This window comes from Eulemur rufifrons, chromosome 30 (genome assembly GCF_041146395.1).
Source record: "Eulemur rufifrons isolate Redbay chromosome 30, OSU_ERuf_1, whole genome shotgun sequence".
Classification (NCBI taxonomy): domain Eukaryota; kingdom Metazoa; phylum Chordata; class Mammalia; order Primates; family Lemuridae; genus Eulemur; species Eulemur rufifrons.
In genome coordinates, this window is record NC_091012.1 from 134,799,031 (window position 1) to 134,824,270 (window position 25,240).

General features: G+C 41.8%; 1 protein-coding gene across 1 annotated transcript; it reads right to left on the minus strand.

Annotated features, from left to right (window-relative positions):
* Positions 1-4,284: 4,284 nt before the first annotated feature.
* On the minus strand, positions 4,285-7,476 carry TLR7 (toll like receptor 7). Its single transcript, XM_069463717.1, is given in 1 exon segment — positions 4,285-7,476. A coding segment is annotated over 1 exon segment (3,177 nt). The 3' UTR covers positions 4,285-4,299.
* Between the last annotated feature and the right edge of the window lie 17,764 nt (positions 7,477-25,240).

Below are 25,240 nucleotides of genomic sequence, written 5' to 3' on the forward strand. Positions count from 1 at the left end.
AGTTGATCATCTCACAAATTAATCCATCACGATGTGTTAATGGACAGGAGTGATGTGTTAAGCCAATCCTTAGCAGGTTATAAGTTAACTGAGGATTTGAGTTACGAAGCTTCAATCCAAAGGCAACTAAATCAATCATGGGAAATGCAGGCCTAGGAGAGAGATGGGAGCTATAAAGTGTTTTATTCAATGCATGTCACCTGTTACTAAGTCCCGCTTGGTAGGACTCCATTTGGACTTGGCCCGGGGATGTTACCATTGTCCCAGGGGTGATGGCAGGACAACAGCCTAGTTTTTGGGTAGGGTCAGTTCCTCCCAAAACAGCCCAAGTGATCGTCTCAGCAGTGTGGTCCCCTAGACAATGGACCTCAGATATGGGTTCACAGAGACGTTACTACACGCTTCTGTTGCTCAAGATGTCAACTTGTTCAATTCACTGTTAGAAAAGTCCCTGGAATCTACGTCCCATGGCATCACCTTGGCCAGTGAGAAGTCAAGCAGTCATATATGTCATCAAGAGCAAAGTGGCATCTTAGCCATCTCTGTCTAGCCTTAGCCCCAGGAATTGCCACCAGCCAGAAGAACATTGAGAGCAGTTTTTCTGTGGAAGCCACCACCTGCCTCATCTTTGCTCTAGGGATGTCTGAAAACTGTCACGAGGCCTCCAGGACTTCCTCTTTCCCTCACGATCCTACCAGACTATTTCTGGAGGGTGTTCATTGTGAGATGCTGCAACTCAAACCTTCTCAGTCATTTTAAGTTTGAGCGTTTCCAAAACATTTCATTAATATAAATCACCGAGAGGGGACAGGATAAACATACGAAGACATGCAGCCCCCGAAATATCATGACAAATGCAATAGAAATGAATTACAAGCCAAAATTAGGGGAAATCTCAAAGGCAGAGCACTAGGTCCTATCTAGTTTCTTTACTCCCATGCTTGAAAGTGGAGATAAGTAGAAAGAACATGAATTTGAATGTGGCAGAGAGTCCAGCCAGCGTCACCCCGGGAAGGTTTCACTGAGTGGATTATAGAAGGCCACGCTCACTGAAGCAGGTGGGGATTTACCACGTGTGTGAGAGGGAGATAGGTTTTAAACCAGAAGTGCAGACAAAACCACCCCTTCCAAACAGAAGAACCCACCTGCAACAACGGCTGCCTTCTTTGATTCTTGTGCGTTACATGAGGCCTGCCGGGGCTGTCTAGAGCCAAAAAGAAAACTGGGTGGGGGTTGGTGAGAAGAAAGGTGAGAAAGAAAGAAAACCTGAAGCAGTGTGACACTGGCCTGTTGTAATTTCATTCTCAGCAGCATGGATGGCCCCTGTGTCACCAGGGCTCTTTCCACTCAATCTCATTCATCATGGCTTTGGGACTTTTTCTCTTTTTAACCCTCCTCTTCCCCTTTGCTATGTTGGTTGGTGGGTCAGTGGGTCTCTTGTTCCCCTTCATGACATTAACTCAGTAAAATAGATGAATTTTCTGTGTTGATGTTCTCTAAAACACATCTCTTTTTGAGTGCCCTCAATCGTGTTCTTTGGTCATTTCCCTCCCATGTGCTACTATACTTTAGATGGTAAAAATAGTTTCCAATGTTCTTTAGGGTCAAGGGCTCCACCTTCCAGCAGATGCAACCAGCAGTATGTGCCACAACTAACTAGTCCTGGGGCGTAGTGCCCCAAAGCTCCAAGGAGGGGTGCACGCCCACAGCCTGTCTACTAAACCTTCCCATGACCAGTGTTCCTGCTCACTGAGCATGTGCAGAAGAGGTGGAAGAAAAATTCCAACCTCAGCCCCATGCCCATTTTAAAATTGGGCCATAAATAACTAGAGGGATGTGAAACCTACTTCTCTTGTTCACCCGAGTTAGGATGAGAAGAAGGAAGTAAATAAAAAGCATGTTTTATGGGAGGGGAAAAGGTGTCACAAAAAAAAAAAAGAGTGTGTATGTTCCTCATCACACACTTCTTACTACCCCCATCACAGCCTCTTTAGAGATGTGCACAAGATGCTCATGTTCTCAGGTCACTATGTCCCTTTATGTCCTCTATATTCCCTGACTACATGTAAGAGGCCATCTGGACCTAAAAGAGTGTCCAGAGAGATAGAGCTGGAAATAGACACAAGGAGGGAGCCGAACAAACCTGACTCCGGAACGGGGCTATAATCAGACCTCTCTCTCCTCGACAAACTGCAGAGACTAGTTTTGCCCTTTTCTCAGCCATAACATTTGCCCTTCCCAATGCCTCCCTTGGCTTAGATCCTAAAAATGCCCAAGTCATGCTGAGGTGCAGTATCTGTCTGAGGAAGAAGCATGTGCCGTCGCCAGGTCCAGGGTTGAAAGGGGCTAGGGGCCCGGCCTTGACAGTGGAGCAGGTTTCATGGAGAATCTGGGAGTCCCTCCCAGGATGGAGCCAACCAGAGGCTGGTCCGAGCGTTGTGGGCACCTCAAAGTCACGTTTTCCAGGTAGCCTGAGGTGGTGGCCTTTGATCTGAGCCATCTACAAACAGCTCCAGTCCTACAAAACTCCACCAAGGACCCTCAGAAAGTTAAAAGAGTGACTTGTCAAGATTACAAAGGAATTAAAACAAAAACCATCTGTTGGTGTGCCCTTGGTTGTTTTCCTACAATAAACCACTGTGCTTAACCTCATGTCGAAATACTCTGTGGTTTCTGAGTTGCTTTATTTTTAGTTTCCCTTCCTCTTGATCCATTTCAGAAGATGTTTAAGTTGTTTTCAAGTGATTTATGGTTTTATAAATCTCCCAAATAGCTTAAATTTTATGTATTTATGTGTTTTAATAGAAGAAAATTTACAGTGGCCAAACGCTGATTTTTTATGACATTATCTTTGTTTTCATTGAAGAAGAAAGGAACCAATTAAGCACAACAAAGCTTACAGAAGTTGTGAAATAGTTGACTCCAGAAACTTAATTATGTCTCTATTCATTCCAGAGATTAATTTGTAAATTTGTGGCCCTTATTAATTGATTAAATGTCCTTTGGAAATAATTTATATACTGTGTATTCCCAGCCATACTTAAAGTAAAACCTTTGGCATTTCCACACAGGAGGGAAATAGTGTCTCCAAGCCAATGCTGTGGGATCTGAACCCATGCACACCATTTTCCAGATGGCACAGACACCTTTGTAGATAATTTCTTTCATGAAATAAAGCAAATTGGTCAGGTTTCAAACTTTGAACTCATATGAATTTTTACCCAGGTGAATGTGTGTCTTAAGAATGTCTTGGTCCTTTCCGTTGTTTTTGAATATGAAAGCTGAAGTTCACACTGAAGCTTTCTCAGTGTTAAGGCCTGTAACCTCAGTTTCTCTCCACTTCAAAAAAGGGAAAGGAATCCACATAATTTTCATTCAAATAATTGTCATCCCTGATAAACCTATAAATAATAGGTACATGTTCTTTGTGTCCACCTTTAGGGTTTACCATCAAAACCATCTAATGTTGGTACCTCAAGGTTGCAGATATTTAAAATTTATGGCATTAGTCAACAAAGCAGTTCGAAAGATCATTAGATGAGGGAATTTTACTTTGGATATAGTACTTTGCAGTGCAGACAAAACATTTAAGCAGGTAAATTATCATCAAAGGGAAAGAGTGTCACTTTGTAGAAAGGCAGATCATTTTAATGTTTTTCCATTTGTAGGTGGACAATATCCATCGATGATAAACATGTTCCTCACTGTTTCCCCATGGAACCCAGCGGCAGGCCCAAGGGAAAAGACTGAGCGAGAGGTGCCACCAACACTGGGTCTGCACAGAAGGGGGCGCTAGATGATATGGAAGCAATTGGTTGAGGCGTTAACTGAGTTTTTATTTCAGTAAACTAAGTCTGGTACATTTTGGTGTCATACAGACAGAGCTTGAACATTTTTTCTCCCTATTTATGAACATACCAGTACTTCTTAAGGGTAGAAGTGTGGTTCTTCCCAATTTCATGACTGTGTGTATATTTCATCACCCAATTACAGGAGAATCAGAGCCCCATGTTCTCTACTTGCACCCTTCTGCCAACAGCATTTTATACAAGCACTGAGGGGAGAGACTCAAGTGCGAATGGAGACACAGAGAGATGAGAAAGAAGACTCAATGCATCATATATTAATAAATCCCATCTTTTTAACTCCTTTGTTGGACATTGGTGACTCTCCTCTAATATGGACAATCCCAGCTCTTAGAGAATTTCAAAACACTCTTTTGGTGAAACATTTATGAGCAAATCTAGGGAGCCAGGCATATCCTTGGTAAGTTAGGCAGTCACATCTTGCAAAGAAAGCTTAGACGGTTTCCTTGAACACCTGACTATACACCACATGATTGTCCGTGGCCAGGGCATTTTTCAGACACTGCCAGAAGTATGGGTGAGCCTGTGGGTTTCTTGGCCACTCAAGGACAGAACTCCCACAGAGCCTCTTCCGGAGCTGGAGGAACTTGGACTTCTGAAAGGTCTTCTCAAGGAATATCAATATAATCACATCTACTTTTTCATCCAGGAGCCTCTGATGAGACAAGTAAAACGCTATCTTAAAATTCTCAGTCTTTGCATACTTGTCTGTCATTACAAACACTGTCTTTTTGCTAAGCTGTATGCTCTGGTTAAGGTTTTCCAGAACTGGCTGCCCTGGTAACCAGTCTCTTTCCTCAAGACATAAATTAAAATGTTTTTCTCTTGGGTCTTCCAATTTGGCCACCAGCTCATCCAAAACCCACTCTGTCACATCTGGGTCTTTAGTGTCATACACGATAAAAGCATCATAGCAAGAGTCTGTTGGTATCAGACGCTGATACCCCTTTATCTTGGCCTTACAGAAATGGTAACTGTACCATACATCCCAGAAATAGAGGTGACTTGCTGTCATAACCACCATGAGGAAGAGAGCTGTAGATATGGAAAGTGAAAACAGAATCAGGTTAGTCAGATCTAATTCACAGGTATATAGATCCAGAGAGACAACACTCTGGCCTTTGTGTGCTCCTGGTCCCACACAAGTCACTTCTGTGGCAAGGTAAGGAATAGTCACCTCTGTATGGTTAACCCACCAGACAAACCACACAGCATCACAGGTGCATAGAAACCGATTATGATGCAAAAGCAACATCTCCAGATTGTTGAGGACATTTTCTGGGAAGCTAGTCTTTTGGATAACCTGGATTTTATTTGAGCTAAGGTCCAGATATCGCAACTGGAAAGCATCTTGTAGAAAATACTTTGTCAGATGCCTGATTTGATTATTCTTAAGAATTAGTTTCTTGAGCCTTCTGGAACAGTTGGATAATCTCTCAGGGACAGTTGTCAGTTGGTTGTGGCTGAGGTCTAAAGTTTCCAGATTCTTCAGAAAATGGAGTCTTCCCCAATTGAAGGATTTTAGCCCATTTTGGGCCAAGGAGAGATTTTTTAGGTTTGGAGGCATACCATCAAAAACTCCAGGAGGCAAGAAATTCAGGGAATTTTTAGAGATGTCTAATTTCTCTAATTTTAGCAGATTCTTGAAGAATTGTAAGTATCTGTTATCACCATCTCGCCACAAAATATCCAAGTGATTTCCTCTGAATTCCAGAGTTCGGAGAGATTCACTCTCCATAGTCCTGCTGGCAGAGGTAGAGATGTCATTGTCATTCATTATCAGTTTGTTCAGAACCTTTAGGTTCTTGGTAAAGTTTAGCATGTGAGTAATTCCTTCTGATTGAAAATAATGGCTGTTACTACTTATATCTAGAACTTCCAGTTGTTGAAGCTCCTCAAATGCTGTTGAGTAGAGTAAATCAAGCCGGTTGTTAGAGAAGTCCAAATATTTCAGCCCCGTTAAAGGCTTGAATTCACTGCCATTAAGAGTTTGGCCAATGGTATTTCCTGACAAGTTTAGGCATTTGAGGAAGGAAAGATTCTGAAAATCAGAGGACTTGACAAAAAATATATTATTTCTACTTAGGTCCAAGGTCTGCCCATATGAGTAGCACTCATCATTAAAAGGCATGAAAGAAGGAGTCTCTTTGTTTTTGTACCTGCAACTCCTTGCATACTCATCATATCTGAAATAATGTATTGATTCATAGACCTGGGATCCAAGACTTTCTACAGAAGTTCTGGTGTTAGAGCAGAAGCCAACTTCACTTGACTCTCCTGAAGGTGATATTTTATTCACTGAAAGATCTATGACTTTCAAACTCTGAAACTGCTTAAATATGCTGAGGTCAGCAATTTTTATAAAGTTAGTGCCAAGATCAAGAACTTCAAGCTTTGAAAGATTATATAATGGGGCGAGATTAAGGCTGTTCAGCTCTTTAAAGACGTATCCTTTGATGTGCAAAATTTTCAGGTTTTTCAGTGAAGAAAATGTATCTGATAGATTCATAAATGCATGATAGACCTGAAGATCATAATTGAAAGACAGATCCAATTGGACAAGGTTGGGAAGAAAATACAAAAATTTGGCATCTCCAATTTCTTTGGCCAGGAAGTTTTGGGAAAGATCTAGTTCCTCAAGGTTTTTAGTGTTCTTAAACCATTTTGGGGGCACACGCTGAAGAGAGTTACTGTGTAGACGTAAAACTTTTAATTCTGTCAATGCATCAAAAGCATTTAGATGAATCTGTAGGGGAGAATTGTTTTCACAAGGTGTACAAGGAAATGGGACATTATAACAACGAGGGCAATTTCCACTTAGGTCAAGAATTTGCAATTGATTGAGGTTACTAAAATCATCTTTTTGGATTTTTGTAATGAGGTTGTTGTGGAGATAGAGTTCTGTTAAAGTAGATGGCAAAACAGTGGGGACAGCAGTTACATTGTTATCTTTCAGGGAGAGCACTTTTAACTTTTTCAGGTTTAGGAAGGCATCTTTTTCGATTGAGAATGAAACATTACAAGGATTTCGATAATAACAGTTTTGGCCCAGGTAGAGTATTTCTATGTTGGCCAATTCTGTTAGATTGTCTTTCATGATGGAAAAGATGCTGTTGGCCTCAAGGCTCAGAAGCTGTAGGCTAGGTGGAAGACCCTGAGGTATCTCTAGAAGCTGGTTCCCATCCAGGTAAAGGGATTTTAAATAAGTGAGTCCACTAAAGCTTCTGGGTTTAATCTCCAGCCTCTTGGTGCATATGTTATCTTTTGACCCCAGTCGAATAGGTACACAGTTGCATCTGAAATCAAGCTCCACCAGATGCTCTAGTCTGTGGAAGGAGGCTGGGGAGATGTTTGGTATGTGGTTAATGGTGAGGGTGAGGTTTGTGGCATTGGTGGGAATACCTCCAGGAATTTCCGTCAAATGCTTATCTGTGCAGTCCACGATCACATGGTTCTTTGGAATATCCACAGTGACAGTACAGGGCAGAGTTTTAGGAAACCATCTAGCTCCAAGGAGTTTGGAAATTAGGATTATATTAAAAAAGATAAGAAAGTGTCTCTTCCATGTCCACATCGAAAACACCTGAAATTATAAGAAAGAACAAATCATTGTTCTAAAATATACCAAGAATCAGAATTGAAAATTCCCCTTTGCTGCCTTTTCTCTACATTTTTAAAATAAATAATTCAGGTCTTGTTCTCAACTGTCTAAGCACCCCACCATGACTGTATTTGCCAATTACTGAGTTTTGCAATAATTTAACTGCACATTTAGCTTTTAGCACCTTAGCTTTTTAGCAAAATAGCTTCTAAGATGGTAGAAGCAGCATTTTTCTATTTGTTGTTATATAGAATACTACAATGGCAGAGTAATTGATTAGCTGCCAAAGTCTGAAACTTGGAGGGTGAAGGAATGTTGAAATGCAGACACACCTAGGAAGAATAACACATTAAGACTTTAGTGCAATTATTGTTTTCTTGCTAAGCCTGCTGTGGTACACATTACAAGAGTCTTTCATAATATTGGACCCTCATAATAGTCTAATTAAGGAAATAAAGGTGATCTATTGTCCCATTTTACGAGTGAAGACATAGCTCAGCAATATTAACTGATTTGCCCAAGGTCACCCAACTAGTACATAGCGTTTGATTATCAAACATAAACTGCTGCCATTCTGGCACTGCCCTTCTATAATTTGCCTCTCTTCTTGGATTGTTTTTGGAAATCACTTTGGAAATTATCTTGAAGAGGATTTTACGATGAGCATTTTCCTTACACATTGGGTTTACATTACTACATTTGGAGAGGAGAGAGTAGTAGAGTCAGGGCACCACCTGGGTGATGGGCAATCAGAACAACCATATAATTGATGAAGCAGGATACTCATGAGAGTGAAGGGAGGTGCTGTTAATAATGATGTCAAGACTGTAGGCATATGCCAAGAGTCTCTCAGGCAAACTGGGACATATAGGAACCTACCCATAAAGGTGGTTCTTGGGCAGCTGGGTTTAGCATGACAGACACTGGGACCCTGAGGAGAAAGGCCTTAAAAGGGAATATGGGAAGCACTGAAGAACTTTGATAATCACCATATAACCTTCAACTGGCTCTGTCTTAGAGAGTGGTTTCACCATGGACATGGTCTCAAGTTTCAGGATTGCTATTAATATTTTATTCCAGAATGTTGGTTTTAGTTTAACTAGTACTTACACGTGGAATTGTCTGGTCTGTGTCTCTACCATAGGCTTCTAGCTCAACTAATGCTTTTGTCCTCCCAAGTGACTGAATCAACCAATCATGTTGATATCTAAGAAACCAAATGCCTACTGCCCTTAATTCTTCTAATAAGAGATAAATAAAAAAATTTCCGTTAGCTTTCTTTTTCTCCAATGCAAGATGGCCAGAAGCATCTCAAAAGGCTTTTTCAGCCATCTTTACATGCCTAAAGTTTGTTGGAATTAGAGGTACAAAATTGTCTTTTTTTTTCCTTCTCATTACCCTATCTCCTCCTCCCCATCTTTGAATCCATTCACTGAATCCAGCTTATCTCCTCATTGCTCTTCTCAGCATCCTCCTTGCTTTGCCATTTTAGCTGACACAATATCAGCTGAGATTCCTCCACCTTTGGCCCACTCCCAAGCTTTGTCCTTGTCCCTGGCTCTCACTCTCCCAATCCACTCTGTCCATCAAGGTTCCCAAACCTGAATCGATCATTATCTTACTCTGAAATCCTTAAAATGATTTTCTTTTTTTCAATTCTAGTTTTTACAGCATGAGCTCATGCTTTTTATCATGGCATCCAAAGTCTTCCAAAATTTGTCCCCTGTCTGCTTGTCTAGGCTTACCTGGTCCAACTCCTCTACCAGCTTCTTTAATCACTAAACCCAAGTTCCCTGACTTGCAAGTTCCTCCGTTTGAAGTCCTCGTCCTACCATCTTCACTCACCAGATTTCTAGTTATTCTTTCAGGCTATGTTTACCAAACTGGAGCACTCAGATACTTGGAAATATATGGCAATAGGCCAAGGGGTACGAGAAGCCCTTAGATAAATACGGTGCATCTTCCTAGAGCATCACTTTTACTCAAAGATTTAGAGGGAATGTTCACTAGTCAGGGAGGAGGAGTTCAATCAAGATGGGGGGCAGGCTTCAGAAGGGGAAAGGAGGCCGGGCGCGGTGGCTCACGCCTGTAATCCTAGCACTCTGGGAGGCCGAAGAGGGCAGATCGTTTGAGCTCAGGAGTTCGAGACCAGCCTGAGCAAGAGCGAGACCCCATCTCTACTAAAAATAGAAAGAAATTATATGGACAGCTAAAAATATATATAGAAAAAATTAGCCGGGCATGGTGGTGCATGCCTGTAGTCCCAGCTACTCGGGAGGCTAAGGCAGGAGGATCCCTTGAGCTCAGGAGTTTGAGGTTGCTGTGAGCTAGGCTGACGCCACGGCACTCACTCTAGCCTGGGCAACAGAGTGAGACTCTGTCTCAAAAAAAAAAAAAAAAAAAAAAAGAAGGGGAAAGGAGAGAAGTAGAGTGAGCCATTTGTATAGTTCCTGATAATAGGATCCAAGACATGGACTCCACGTCTGGCTATGCTTCTGTAAGACATGGTGGCTTCGTGGATCCTTCTATCAAAGGTAATAGGTAGTACTGCTAAGAGTGATGTTGTGGAAGAGGGAGGTGAGTTGTATTCCAGAGAGAGCAAACACGGATAAAGGCCAATCGTGAACCGGTACCCTCTTTCCCATCCCATTCCTGTGAACCTGGATGAGACCCTGGAAAGAAGTGGAGGATCCCTGAATTAACTGAGTTAGACACATGAAGTGACTGGGACAATAATCATCAAATTGAGTTTCCCAAGGTGTGCCTTATTTGAGTATTTTTGTGATCAGGAAAAATGGAGGCTCTAAAATGAAGGAAGTTTAGTTACAGAAAAATAAAGTCATCTTAACAAGTGGTGTGCTGGTAAATGTTTAACAATCAGCTTTTCCTCCTGCCCTCCCCACCCCCAAACTCCCTGATTTGTTAAGTCCTGATTTGTAGCATTCATCAATTCCGGTAGTGCAAATATTCCCACTATGGCCAATTTCGAGCTACCGGTGTGACGACACCGGATGCAGAGTCAGGGAAAGGATGGGCAGGGATGCTCTTGCAAGCCTGTATGAACTGGATCTAGCATACCACTGGCCGGAACACACTTGAGACAATGATTATGAAATTTTTAGCATCTACACACTGACATAAATTAAAATGCCAAATTAAGCAGAAAGCTTTTTTTCCCCCTTATTTCTCAACTTTTTTCCTTGCACCTGTCCACTTTTCTCCTTGTTTACTGACACATCCCCACTCCAGTTAGTCATTAGGTCTCACTGGGACTGCTGCAATAGACTCCAAATCTGTCTCCCTGCTTCCTTTTCTCCTCCACAATCCATTCGTCAAACAGCATCAGAGCATTCTTTCTTTATAAATCTGAATCAAATCAGCTACAACTTCCTATCACACTTTGAATGAAATCCAAAGTCTTTACCATTGCATATACCATGTGTGTGCCAACTCCATTCCTATCTCGCTGCCCTTAAACCATCTTTCCCCTCTTTCACCACACATCAGCCATCTGGCCTGTTTTCTGTTCTGCATTCGAGCCAGGCTTGTAACCACCTCAGTCTTGGCACTTGCTGTTTCCTCTTCCTGAAATCATCTTTCTCCTCCTTTTCCCACGGCCAGGTCATTACCACCCCTTAGTTGTCTGCTCAAGTGACACATCTTCAGACAGGCCTTCCCTGACCAAGTTATCGAAATACCCTCCTATGTTAGAATAGTGACAATGATAGCAATAGTAGTTAACTCAGGTAGCACTTGCCATATGCCCCGCATCATTTTAAGTGCTTTACATATATTAACTCATTTAATCCTCACAATAACCTCATGAGAAGGGTACTACAGGTCTTCAATCCCTTATCCAAAACCTTTGGGGCTAGATGTGTTTTAGAATTCAGAATTTTTCAGATTTTAGAAAGTAATATGATGCTTGTAGCTTATATTATGTGATATCTATTGGGGCCTGGGGCAGCATCCCATAATTAAAATGCAAAAATTTCTATAGTGATGCATAGGATTGTCCACTCTAAGTGGGATAAAAAAGGAATAAATAACTCATTCAATTCAGGTCAAGATTTACCTCCAAATGTGTTGAGATCCTATCACGTTTGCAATCAACTGAGTAAGACAAAGTTTTCAGTTTTGGGTTTTGGAATTGTAGACCTCTATTATTATCTCCATTTTACAGATTAGTCAACTGAGGCACAGCGAGGTGTATGCACTCGGCATTAGACTACCCTGTTTGATTTCCTTTGTAACCCTTAGCACAATCAGAAACTATTTTGCTGACGTATGTGCTTATTCACTTAATGTCTATTCTGCATGAGAATGTAAGCTCCCAGAGAGCAGCACCTTGTGTGTCCTCACGTAAAACAATACCTGGCGTGTAATTAGGACTCCATTATGTTTGCTAGATACAGGAACGAAAGAATGAATGCATGCATGAATGAATAGTGAAGTAAAGCAAACTATTTTAAAGAAATTTCTTCTTGGAGTAGGTTCCTTCAGGCTACACCCTCTGACTCCACACGGGTCAAATTTCTATCTCTTCTATCTGCCTAGGGATTTCTTGGGGGGAAAAGGTCTAAGAAGCTCTGCTTTTATAATGACCGGTTCAAACCCACCTTCTCCAAGAAAGCTTCTGGGATCAAACTAGACAGAAGTAATTGCTCCCTCCTCTCATCTCTTACTGCACTAGTTACACACAAGGTTGTGAAAAGAACTCTGGACTGAGGGTTGGAAGAACTGAGTCCTAGTCCTGGCTTGGTAGTTCACTACCCATGTACCCCTCTGAGGCAGGCTCCGGGACCAGAAGAAGACTCCTTGCAAAAGAGTGACAGACACATGGCTCATGCCTGTAATCCTAGCACTTTGGGAGGCCGAGGCAGAAGGATCACTCGAGTCCAGGAGTTAAAGGGCAGCCTGGGCAACATAGTGAGACCCCATCTCTACAAAAAATAAAGAAATAGCCAGATGTGATGGCCTGTGCCTGTAGTTCCAGCTACTTGGGATGCTGAGGCAGGAGGATCGCTTGAGCCCAGAAGTTCGAGGTTACAGTGAGCTAGGACCGCACTACTGTACTCCAGCCTGGGTGACAGAGCAAGACTCTGTCTCTTAAAAAAAAAAAAAAAAGAATGACAGACACAGAAAAACAATATGGGACATATCAAGGACCAGACAACTCTCCTGGACCAAGATAATGGATCTGGACCAGACAATTCTCCAATAATTCCTTAGCTAGAAATTGTACGAAGTATCTTGTCTGAAAGAATTCATCATAAATGTAGAAATCGCACTGACTCACATTTATTCTTTCATTTGACAGATATGTACAAGGACCAGGAGATACATAGTCTCTGCCCTTAAGGAACTCAAAATTCTGTGGAGGGGAGAAAAAAATGTACATATCTCAAATATAATGTAGAAAAACCATTAGTTCTTTCCAGACAAGATGCTGACACTTGTATATGTGTTGCTTCATTGTATGTGGTTCTTATTCTATAGGGCATTTTCTGATACTTCCAATTAATTCTTTTCACTATCCTCATAGAGTTCAGAGATTGCTATATGTCTCCCAACATCTTTTCCCCCTAACTCTCATTTCATAGTGCTAGAGCCTCCATTTGCAGTTGGGCATATGCCACTCGGAAAAAAGATTCAATCTCTTAGACTCCCTTGCACCTAAGCATGGCTGTATGACTAAGTTATAGCCAATGGGATGTGAGAGGAAGTGAGGCGTGCAATTTCTGGGACATGTCCTTAAATGGTGGGGCTGTTCCTCTTCCTCCCGTCTACTTCCATCTGGCTTCTCATAATGTGGATGATGTAGCCAACCATCTTGGATGATGCAAGTGAGGAAAACATGCTACAGTTGATGGAGCAACAGGGTCGATGATCTAGAGTATCCAGATCCTTCCTTTTATGACCTCACAGAGCAGAGCAGAAATTAAAGAAAGGACAAAATGTCATTTAAAAACAAATCCGTGATTTTCCATTGTCATATAAACATGGTTTTATACTTGGAAAAATTACAAGATATAAATAAAAAAAAAAAAGAAATGATGGCCCTGAACTGCTGATTGCCAGGAGTTTACGAGAAATCAGAAAATTGTTATTCTAAACCAGTATTAATTGGATTTTCTATTGCACAACTGCAGAACTGATTTAAACCAGTATAGAATTTGGAAATAGGCTGGGCACAGTGACTCACTCCTGTAATCCCAAGCACTTTGGGAAGCCAAGATGGGAGGATTGCTTGAGGCCAGGAGTTCAAGAGCAGCCTGGGCAACATAGCAAGATCCCATCTCTACAAAAACTTTAAAAAATTATCTGGATGTTGTGGCACGTTCCTGTAGTCCCAGCAACTCTGGAGGCTGAGGCAGGACGATCACTTGAACCCAGGAGTTGGAGGCTGCGATGAGCTATCATCATGCCACTACAGTCCAGCCTGGGCAACAGAGTAAGACCCTGTCTTGAAAAAAAAAAATTTGTAAATAAATTGCTGCCCATGAGAAAATCTAAAATATGTGATGCTGATGTTGTCAGGCTATGGGCAAGAAAGATACCAGAGGCTGGAAAGCTGGTGGGTCATGTCATATCATGCAAGATATTTGATAAAACTCTCACCTATGCTATCTTGGAGGGCAGAACGCATGCCAACTGTGACCTTACTCTTAGGGAAAATGGTTGGGCAATATTCACAATGATGAATATTTTTGATGAATATTGTGTGTTCATGGCATCTTACTGTTTTTAACAGTCTCATGAGAGAAATGAAATAGGGCTGAAGGTAGCTGTTTCGCAGGCAAGGATGGAAGAAAATATAACTTTGCTAAGAGAGGTTTTCTCTGCCTCTGCCTGCAGCCCTGAACTCTAAGTTGAATAAGATGTTCTCAATTTGGGGCCTTGCAGGGTTAAAAAAAAGCCAACCATTGTACTTCATTCTAAACTAAAGCGGATGTAATGGGTAGAGCCAAAGTAGCAGCCTTAGAGGAAGTAAGTGTGCTCCCGCAAGCATTTTTCAAGCACTTTGCATTAAGCAGTTTCTAGCAGACAATGAAAGCCAGTCCAGGGCAAAAATCTGATGAAGAGCATTGCCTTCCTCTCGACTCATGCAGCCTCAGGGTAGCCGATTAGATTGAGAGAGGGGAGCATTGACAGGACACAGAGTCTTTAGACTTAAAATTGTCTGGAGCTGCTCTAATGTGATAGCCATTAGTCACATGTAGTTTTTTAAATTTAAATTAATTAAAATTAAATACAACTTTAAAATTCAATCTCTCTGTCACACTAACTATATTTCCAGGGCTCCAAAAGCCACCTTAGGCCAGTGGCTACTACATTAGAGGGTACAGATATAGAACATTTTTATCATTGCAGAAAGTTTTTTTTTTTTTTTTTTTTTTTGAGACAGAGTCTCGCTTTGTTGCCCGGGCTAGAGTGAGTTCCGTGGCGTCAGCCTAGCTCACAGCAACCTCAAACTCCTGGGCTTAAGCGATCCTACTGCCTCAGCCTCCCGAGTAGCTGGGACTACAGGCATGCGCCACCATGCCCGGCTAATTTTTTCTATATATATTTTAGTTGGCCAGATAATTTCTTTCTATTTTTTTAGTAGAGACGGGGTCTCACTCTTGCTCAGGCTGGTCTCAAACTCCTGACCTTGAGCGATCCACCCGCCTCGGCCTCCCAGAGTGCTAGGATTACAGGCGTGAGCCACCGCGCCCGGCCTGCAGAAAGTTTTATTAGACTACGTTGGTCTAGACCAAAGGTTGGCAAACTTTTTTGTAAAGGGCCAGCCGGTAAATATTTTAGCCAAAGTTGAGGATATTATGTAGGTACTTAACCATTTAGAATGTAACTAATTAGAATTGAAAAACTCATTCTAAGCTCACACGTCGTGCAAAAACAGGTGGCGGGACAGATTTAGCCCACAGATCTTAGTTTGCAGGCCCCAGGTCTAGATAAAATCTTGGGCTGTGTTAAACTTGTACGTGGAATTAACTCTAAGCAAATCCAGTCCAAGTCTACTAAGTGTTAGAAGAAATTGTATTACCTGCAAAGCCTACAAATCCATTCACATGTCACTGATTTCAAAATTATTTAATCCTTATCCTAATTTAGAGAGATGAAGTCATTTACAATGAGGAAAGTGAAGTGCAGAAGTGATATAACTTGCCCAAGGTGAGAGCCGGGCAACTGAGGAACAGAGCTTGTACTCTTAGCGGAGAGGCTATCCTACCTCTTGAGAAGTCAACTCAGCTATCTCCCCTGGTAGGTGGTGAACACTTTGAGGTCCAAAAACCCTGTCTTTACAAATACTCCATGATTATTGTGCCTGCCAGATAGCGAATGCAAGATTAATATTTGCTGAGTAAATCAAGGCTTTGAACTTTCTTAAAATCCCATAGAAGACTCATATTAAACTATTATAACTAGTAAAGCACCCCCCCACCCCCCGAGGATCAGATGTTGACAAGAGGATGAAGAGAGACCAGGAGGGCTTGGGACCTTTAAAGGAAGGGTGGGAGTGGGGAAAGCGCCACAGAAGAAGGGGGATGGTGTCATTGGAAGGGCACAGGAAGAGGAGCTGCAGGACTCTTTCATAATCTTTTTTCTCAGCAGCTCTTTGCCTTTGAACCTGAAACCCCAGTGAAAACACAGAGCTCATTTGTCTCTCCTGGGAACAGACACAGCCAGGATGGGGCCATCCTTATCCTATGCTCAATAGTTGAGCCCGAGCCCAACTGGTCCTTGGAATGCTCTATGCCAAGCAAGACATCTCTTGGCTGTCCATGCAGGCTCCACAGGAAGCCTGGACTCAGAGACACCAGCAAGTTTGCATTCCAAGATCCATGCCAGAAGGAAGATTAACTGCAGTGAGAAAGTTGGGTTCTGATCAAGTGGGTGAGGGGAAAAAAATGAACTCAATGGACAAAGCCTTTCTAAATTTATTATTTAAAGAGAAAGTATACCTTTCGGGCTTCCAAACTTAAAAGACATTCTCGAGAAGACGGCTTAAAAATGTGAAATATTCCTTCGTTCCAATGAAAATTTCCTTAAGTGTGAAAATTTCCCCTTTCAAACCATTAGAAACTACCTGCTTCAGACATAAGCTGGGACATTCGCTTCAACTAATGTTATTTTAAAATTTAAAGGTTCAGCATTGAGCCAGGTCTATTTTTTCATCCGAGCTGAATAATCCATGTTACTTTGTTTTGCTTGGGTTTTTGGCAATGACTGCCTAAAGACATGCATCTTTCAGTAATTTGATTTGTAAAATAGCATAGTACACCATAGCATAGGCCCAGCTTTGGTAATGAATCATAGCTAATTACACATGCAAATAGACTGGGTAAATTTGGATACGTAATTAGCAAACTAATTATGGTAAAAAATGGGAATGTGTGATTTTGTATGCACAGGTGTTTCTATTCTCTCAATAAATCACCCCTTTAGTTAAAACGGAAAATGTAGAATTCAGGTTAAGCAGCCATCAAACAATCATTTTTGTTTGTTTTTTAAAATAATGACTGTCTTTTATTACTTATCGTGTGCCAGGTGCTAAGGCAAACACATCATTTATATCACACCAGTAATCTCTCACACTGAAGTTGAAAGGGCATATAAATATTCCCATTGTACTCATGAAGAATCGAGATCAGAGATGCAATTTCAAACCAACATTCAAACTTAATTTTGGCCAATCAACTTCAAGTTGCCTCATAGTTATAGCAAATGCACTTGATATAATGTGTGTCTGCATGTTGGTTACTTTCCTTTTCAATTAAAGGATTCTTGACACCGGAATGTTTCTATTTTGTGCTATTTAGGTGTTTTGGGGGGAGGGAGATTGGTTGGTTGTTTTCATAAGAAAAGGTTACAAGTATTTATAAAGGGTATTTATGTTTTGAGTGGGACCAGCTTGAGGGAGAATAAAAAGAGACTTTTCAGATGATCTATTTCTTATGAATTGCATCAAATGTCCAGCAACGCTATATTAAGGCAGTTTGTGAGTTTATAAATTTAAAGGCACATTGAGCTTTACCTACACAATGAAGAATTATATGCTCACACAATCATTCAACAAACATTACTGAGAATTTACTCTGTGCAAGGTACTGTGCTAGACAAGTAGGAGAATGATGATGAGTCACACACCATTCCTGCTCCATTAGGACCCAGATACCTCCACTGCCGCATCATCAGAAGCTGTGCATATCTCTTAAGCACAGGATTCTCTCTGCTGTCAGGAAAATCCATGGTGAGAAAAAATAAGAGATTGTGGGACAAGGGCTAAGTCAGGCCTAAAGGTACCACTGCTTGCCCACCCTTCAAATAAAAGCTTGAATCAACAACTCCAAGTTGGCAAAATCTATCCACCTGGACGCATCATTTTGATGGCAGGGCACAAGCCTATATTCAAAATTGAATTCTTCTGATTTTAGATTTGTATTAGATTCCCACCAGAATGTTTATGTTTACAGAGATATGATTACTAATAGGAAAAAACATTTATCAAACTGTTCCTAATTTCATGCTTTGCAAATAGCGTTTTTATCTTTGAAACTTTGCCAGCTTGTAAGAGATCTCTGGTTGCACTCGGAGGGGTGAGAAGGATGCATATCTAAGCAGGAACTATTAGATGGCAAAAATGAGGAAGTGAGGGCAAGTGGTTTGTGTCTTACAACAAGTTAGAGGAAGACCAGGATTAGTCTGACTTCTCGTCGTGTTTACTTATTCTGGGGGTTGGCATCTTGTGAACTGAAAATTGGATCAGGATTCAGCCTCTCTGTCTGATGCAGAGCTGCCGGCTGAATTCTCCTAAACCTTGACGTTCTCATTTACAAACTGTGGGGTACAGCTAACTGACCTCAATGGTCCTTTTCTCTTGTGCTTATCCTATGACTCTGATGGTTGGCCTGGAGGCCCCTGAAACTCATCTTCTGGGATCTGTCTTCAGCTGGGAGTCTTCCTAGGCCCCCAGAACTTTGGGCTGCTGCTGTTTCAAAATGGTCTAAGCAAAGCTTCAAATCACCAGGATCCTATGGATTCCACAGAAGGAGGGAAAAAGCAACTAGTGCATCTTTTCTTAATACTAAGCATAATATGTCTTCATATAAAACTATTTAATAAGTTTGATTCAGCTCTCTGAAATAGTAAGAATGAGAAGAACTAGATAACAATTCATCAATTTGGGGGAATGGTTAATAATGGAAAACCACCAATAGTGGAATGCCAAATGTTCCTTAAAAAGAATGTGGTAGAGCTATAGGTGTTGACATGAAAAGCTGTACACGATCTACTATTAAGTGATAAAAAATAAAGGGGATTTTTAAAGCAGCATTAAAATAGCACATAGCATATGGTGCCTCTATGATGAATGCATATGTGCATATATTTGTACTTGCAGAGAAAAGTGTGAAAGAATACACAAGAAATCTTTAATAGCAATTTTTTCTGGGCAATGGTATGAAGGGGCCTTCAATTGGAGAGAGGGGGACTTCTGCTTTTATGTTATATCTTTCTCTACTCTTTGACTTTTTTACAAAAATATGTATTTTTTTTTTTTTTGAGACAGAGTCTCACTCTGTTGCCTGGGCTAAAGTGCCGTGGCATCAGCCTAGCTCACAGCAACCTCAAACTCCTGGGCTCAAGCAATCCTCCTGCCTCAGCCTCCCGAGTAGCTGGGACTACAGGCATGCACCACCATGCCCGGTTAATTTTTTCTATATATAATTTTAGTTGTCCATATAATGTCTTTCTATTTTTAGTAGAGACGGGGTCTCGCTCTTGCTCAGGCTGGTCTCGAACTCCTGACCTCGAGCGATCCTCCTGCCTTGGCCTCCCAGAGTGCTAGGATTACAAGTATGAGCCACCACGCCCATCCTTGTATTGTTTTTATTAAAACATTTTTTAAAAAATCAAATCACAGAGGAAATAACACCTCATCATGACAATGTGAAAGGAAATTGTGAAAAACGCAAAATTCAACAAGTATTTATTGATGCCTGCTACATGCCGGGTAGTCTTCTCCACGCTTGGGACATCAGTGAACAAAACAGAAAAGATTCCTGCTCTTCTGGAGTTTATGTTCTCCAAGTAATAAACACAAAAATATATAACTTTTATAAATGATATCAGATGTTAGGTGATAAGAGTCATGGAAAAAGAAAACATAGGGTAGGGTGAGGAAGATCTGGAATGCAGGGTGGGGTTGTGACTATAATTAGGGCGGCTTGGACAGGCAAAATTCTTCACAAAAGGAAACTCATCTTGGGATGAGACTGAGGCCTGGGGAACATTTTTATAGTGAATTAAAGGAGAATTTGCTCCTCTCCTGACTCCACTCTTTTACCCAACCAACCAGTCAGAAAGCCGGCACACTGGGCACTCCCACGGGCTATGACGCGCCAGGCTTCAGAGCACAGCAGCTTCTGCACCCAGCTGCTCCTTCCATCAACTTTCCAGATCACAGAGCAGAAAAAAAGCCACGTTGCCTGAGTTTGAAAGGAAATGTTGGGCCGAACGCGGTGGCTCACGCCTGTAATCCTAGCATGCTGGGAGGCCGAGGCAGGAAGATTGCTTGAGCTTAGGAGTTCGAGACCAGCCTGAGCAAGAGTGGAACCCCCCATCTCTACTAAAAATAGAAAAAAATAGCCGAGTGTTGTGGCGCATGCCTGTAGTCCCAGCTACTCAGGAGGCTGAGGCAGGAGGATCACTTGAGCCCAGGAGTTTGAGGCTGCTGTGAGCAAGGCTGATGCCACGGCACTCTAGCCCAGGCAACAGGGTGGAGACTTTGTCTCAAAAAAATATAAATAAATGGAAATATTGGAATCCAGATTTCTGGGGAAGGGAGTCCCTTGAGCCAAGCTGTGGAAGCAAGGGGTGGGCTGGGTGGAACAAAGAGGGGATGGTTCCCTGGCTGCAGAAATACTGAGGCATGGAAGAAGTAAGGAGGCGGGGCGGGGGGGGGAGGCAATTGCTGGAAACCGTTGAATTTGAATTCACTGACCTGTTGCCATGTTGATATGACACTGAATTGTTTGGTAACTAGAATTGTGTTGTGCATATCTCCCTAGAGGCTGACCAAGCACTGTGAATAAGGGAAGTTGCTTAAGTGCTGTTTGTTTTATGGGACGAGCCTCTGCTAGGAATTTTCCAAATAGATGTATGACCAAATATCCCCTTTTTATGAATTTTGAAATATTTCTAATTATAGGCTAATCTCTGTAAAATGTAAATGCCATGAATATCAAAGTTGCATTATATAACAAAAACAATTCAAGTACAAGGATGTAAACCACTTACTTGTTTTGAAAAAGGAGAGGCTTATCATTTACTTCCTATCATGTCAGCCCAACAGACTTAGTTTTCAAATTAAAAGAATAAAATGATATAAAGTAGTCTTACATAAATTAGGAACTTGACAGCTGTTCTGCATCACGACAGTCCCCAAAGACCATAAGGAATTTGTCCTTACACCCTATCTCCTTGTTTTCTGTAAACCATGGATTGGTACACTTTTCCGATAAAGGGCCAGTTAGTAAATATTTTAGGCTTTGCAGGCCATATGGTCTCTGCCACACTACCCAACTCTTTGAGTAGTTTGCCATGATAGTGCAAAAGCACTTATAGACAAAATGTAAACAAATACTCAAATAATAAAATGATTTGTGAACACTGAAATTTGAATTCAATATAACTTTTATATGCCACAAGATAGTAATTTTGCTTTAATATTTTTTCAACCTTTGAAAATAAAAAAAACCAACCAGCTTGTGGACTGTACAAAAACAGGTGGCAGGTTGGATATGGCCCACAGGCCGTAGTTTGCCAACCACAGCCCTAAACTTTGGTAAGCTTCTGAGATATAAATTATTTATTCTTGGGGTGCAAAGGGACTGGCTGCTAAATCCCTAATGAGGGTTTTTAATTTCAGCACAGCCTTCCAAATTTTTGAATAATCAGACTAGATTAATTTAATAAATGGATTCCTTAACAACCCTTTATTTAGTCATGAAGAAATTTGTTACAGTTAAGAGCAGAATAATGTCTTTTTTCTTTTTATATGAAGGGGTGAGGGGCTGTGAGGAGGGGTCTTCAGTTACCTTGTTTGTTTTTGTTGAGACAGAGTCTCACTCTGCCGCCCTGGGTAGAGTGCAATGGCGTCGTCATAGCGCACTGCAACCTTCAACTCCTGGGCTCTAATCGAACCTTCTGCCTCCACCTCTGGCCACAACACCTGGCTGGTTGGTTCGTTCGTTCTTTCTTTCTTTCTTTCTTTCCTTCTTTCTTTCTTTTTGGTAGAGACAGGGGTCTCACTCTAGCTCAGGCTAGTCTGGAACTCCTGGCCTCAAGCAATCCTCTGACCTCGGCCTTCCATAGTGCTAGGATTACAGGTGTGAGCCACGGCGCCCGGCCAAGAGCAGAATGTCTTTACTTTTAAAATTGCTTAACTACTGTTAACACTTTGGCATGTTCCCTCCTATACTAACCTCCCCTCCCTGCATCTATTCCACACAGTGAGAAGCATTTTAGTAACAGCCAGGGCTTTGTCAGTAGAAAGACTTGATTTTAAACCTTTGTTCTGCAGGCCAAAGGTTGTGGCTCACACCTGTAATCCCAGCACTTTGGGAGGCCAAGGCAGGAGGATCGCTTGGGGCCAGGAGTTTGAGACCAGCCTGGGCAACATAGAGCGACCCCATCTCTACAAAAGTTAAAAAAAAAAAATTAGCCAGGCATGGTGGCATGTGCCTATAGTCCCAGCTACTTAGGAGGCTGAGGCAAGAGGATCGCTTGAGCCCAGGAGTTCAAGGCTGCAGTGAGCTATGATCAGGCCACTGCAGTCCAGCCTGAGCAGCAGAGTAAGACCCTGTCTCTACAAATAGCAACAACAAGAATCCTTGTTCTGCCACATAAGAGCTCTCTGACTTCCTTAAATCATTTTACCTCCTGAGAGTCTCATTTCTTAACTGTAAAATGGTTATAATGAAGGGCTGTTTTGTAAAATTAAAATATGTAACACACTTATGTCTGTAAGCCATCATCACAGGTCATCCAGCATTTAGTAAGCATCTAGCACGTGTCTAGCATGTGCATTAAAAACATCAGGAATATATGATACTTGCCAATTTCTAGGTTGCTTTTTTTGTTTAACATTATACCGTGAGTACTTTCTTATGTTAGTCAGTATTGTTTTTAAAAAACATGATTTGATGGCAACATAATATTCCACAATTATACCACAATTAATTCACCCCTCCCCAATACGGGACATGAGATACTTTCTTCGCCCTGTTGCACAGAACTATGTTGATAAATAGTTTGCCACATCCCTGATCGTTTCTTTAAGAAGAGTTTCTACAAGTAGAATTTCTAGATCAAAGGATCTGACATATGACTGTTAATATAGTTGAGTATTTCCCCTGCGCTTTTTTTTGTTGTTGTTGCTGTTGTTTTTTTTTTTTTTTTTTTTTTTTTTTGAGACAGAGTCTCTCTCTGTTGCCCGGGCTAGAGTGAGTGCCGTGGCGTCAGCCTAGCTCACAGCAACCTCAAACCCCTGGACTTAAGTGATCCTCCTGCCTCAGCCTCCCGAGTAGCTGGGACTACAGGCATGCGCCATCATGCCCGGCTAATTTTTTCTGTGTATATTTTTAGTTGGCCAGATAATTTCTTTCTATTTTTAGTAGAGACGGAGTCTCGCTCTTGCTCAGGCTGGTCTCGAACTCTTGACCTCGAGCGATCCACCCGCCTTGGCCTCCCAGAGTGCTAGGATTGCAGGCGTGAGCCACCGCGCCCGGCCTTCCTCTGTGCTTTTTGGCCTTTTGTATTTCTTCTCTCGAAAATTGTTTTCATGTCTTTTCTTAGAAAAGTTATACTGATTTCCCCTTTGTACTTGAGTAATAAGTTATCATAATCCATCCCACCTTTACTACACATCTGCTGGGTAACGGAGTGTGCTGGGCTTGGTCTAAGAAGAACAGAGGGGTCTCAGGTGCAGCTTCTGGAGCCAGGCTGCTCCAGCCAAGTCCACTCAAGCTCCTTAACCTCTTGAAGTCCCAGTTTTCTTATCTCTACCTCACCGGGCTACTTTGAGGCTGAAATAGAAGCATGTGTATCAAGCCCTCAACATGAGGCTTGACCCACAGTAAGTGGTCAAGAAATGTGAGCTCTATCATTCCCATCATGCCATCCCTCAAGAAGCAAAGACAGATGTGGGCATGTGTTTGCATTAAAATAGACATCTGGGTTTCTAGGAAATGAAACTATAAGCAGTTGCTTCCTTTGTCACATAGCAGCCCCATGGTTAACGCTTCATTGGACCTTAGACACAAAATGAGGCTGGGAGCCAGCATTCACATCTAGAAAGTATCTGATTTAGGTGGCAAAATAGTTTTAGAAAGAGGCCACTGATATTTTTCTGATTATTTTTGGCACATCTAATAACTCACACTTATATTACTTGCAAAGGACTTGAAAAATATTCTGTTATTTAAGCCTCATATTGGCCCTGGAAGGCAGTTGGGGAGGTATTCTAATGCTCATTTTATTGTCAGAGAAATTGAGTTTTAGAGGGTTCAGATGACAGGCACAAGGTCCCCCGGCTGGTGACTGGGAGAACCAGCCTTGACAAAGACTCTCTTGACTGAACTTGAGTCAGGCTCCTGTAAGCCCCTGGGCCTTGGCCTTTGGGCTTCATGTCTGTCTTTGCATTGCCTAGTTTGTGCAGGAATCCTGCTAAATCATTTTATCGAGAATCACCCCCATCTTGGTATGTGATCACCTTCAATATCTGATCAAATTCCTCATCCTCCACCTCCCCACAGGTGGTGTCTCATCACCCTGGCCCGCCTTCAGCAAGAATCCTGTCAGGTAGGTCCTGCCAGAATCCCCCTCACCCCTGATGCTTCTTCTTAGTCATTTTCCATCCACTGACCACCACCACCCTGCTCCTTGACATAAATCCTCACTGGTCTTTGCTGTACTGGGAGTTGAGCCCCGTTCTGTTCTGAGGTCCCTTTTCCCCTATTGCAATAGCCCCGATAGCAGCGATTTAGCTACTGCCCAGCTCTGTTTTTTTTTTTTTGTGACAGCTCTCCAGCCTGGGCGTTCCCCACAATCCGAGTGCTATGAGCCGCACCCTACACCCCCGTCTGCAGACCACGCCATATGCTGGAAAAAGCACAAGTAACTTCAGCGATTCAGTGATTTGTTACAGCTTTAAAGCCAGAAATGTAATGAAGAAGTGAGATCCCTATAAGCTCTGTCCCCAATTCAAACATCTGCTCCTCCTCCCTACAGCACATATTTAACGCTTGTAGGAAGTTAGAGCAAGCTTAGATTAATCTGAAATTACAAAATGCCCCCTTGATTAATCTCGATTATGAAATAATCACGAAGCAATTTCCCCCAGAAAATAACCCAAGTACAGATTCTTTCACGTTGCTTTTGCCAGCTGGTTTCAGTTCTTTCCACAAAGATTACAGATAACGCTTTTTAGGGATCTCTTAGGTGTTCTTACCATTTTTAGTCTTCTTCCAAAACGGAATATAGAGGTCTGATTGAAGACAACAGAGCTTGAGAGGTGCCAAGATCAGCTCGAGATGGGCCCAATAGCATCAACTAAGATAAAGAGAATGCATCAAGCTTTACATTTCAAAGACAGCAAAACGCTGTAGCTTAAAGACATGCTGGGAGCATTGCTTTAAAATGTGCTTGAAACATCTATTTCTAGTATTTACTTCCTCAAAGTTAGGTAGACTAGAGATATACTCCAGAA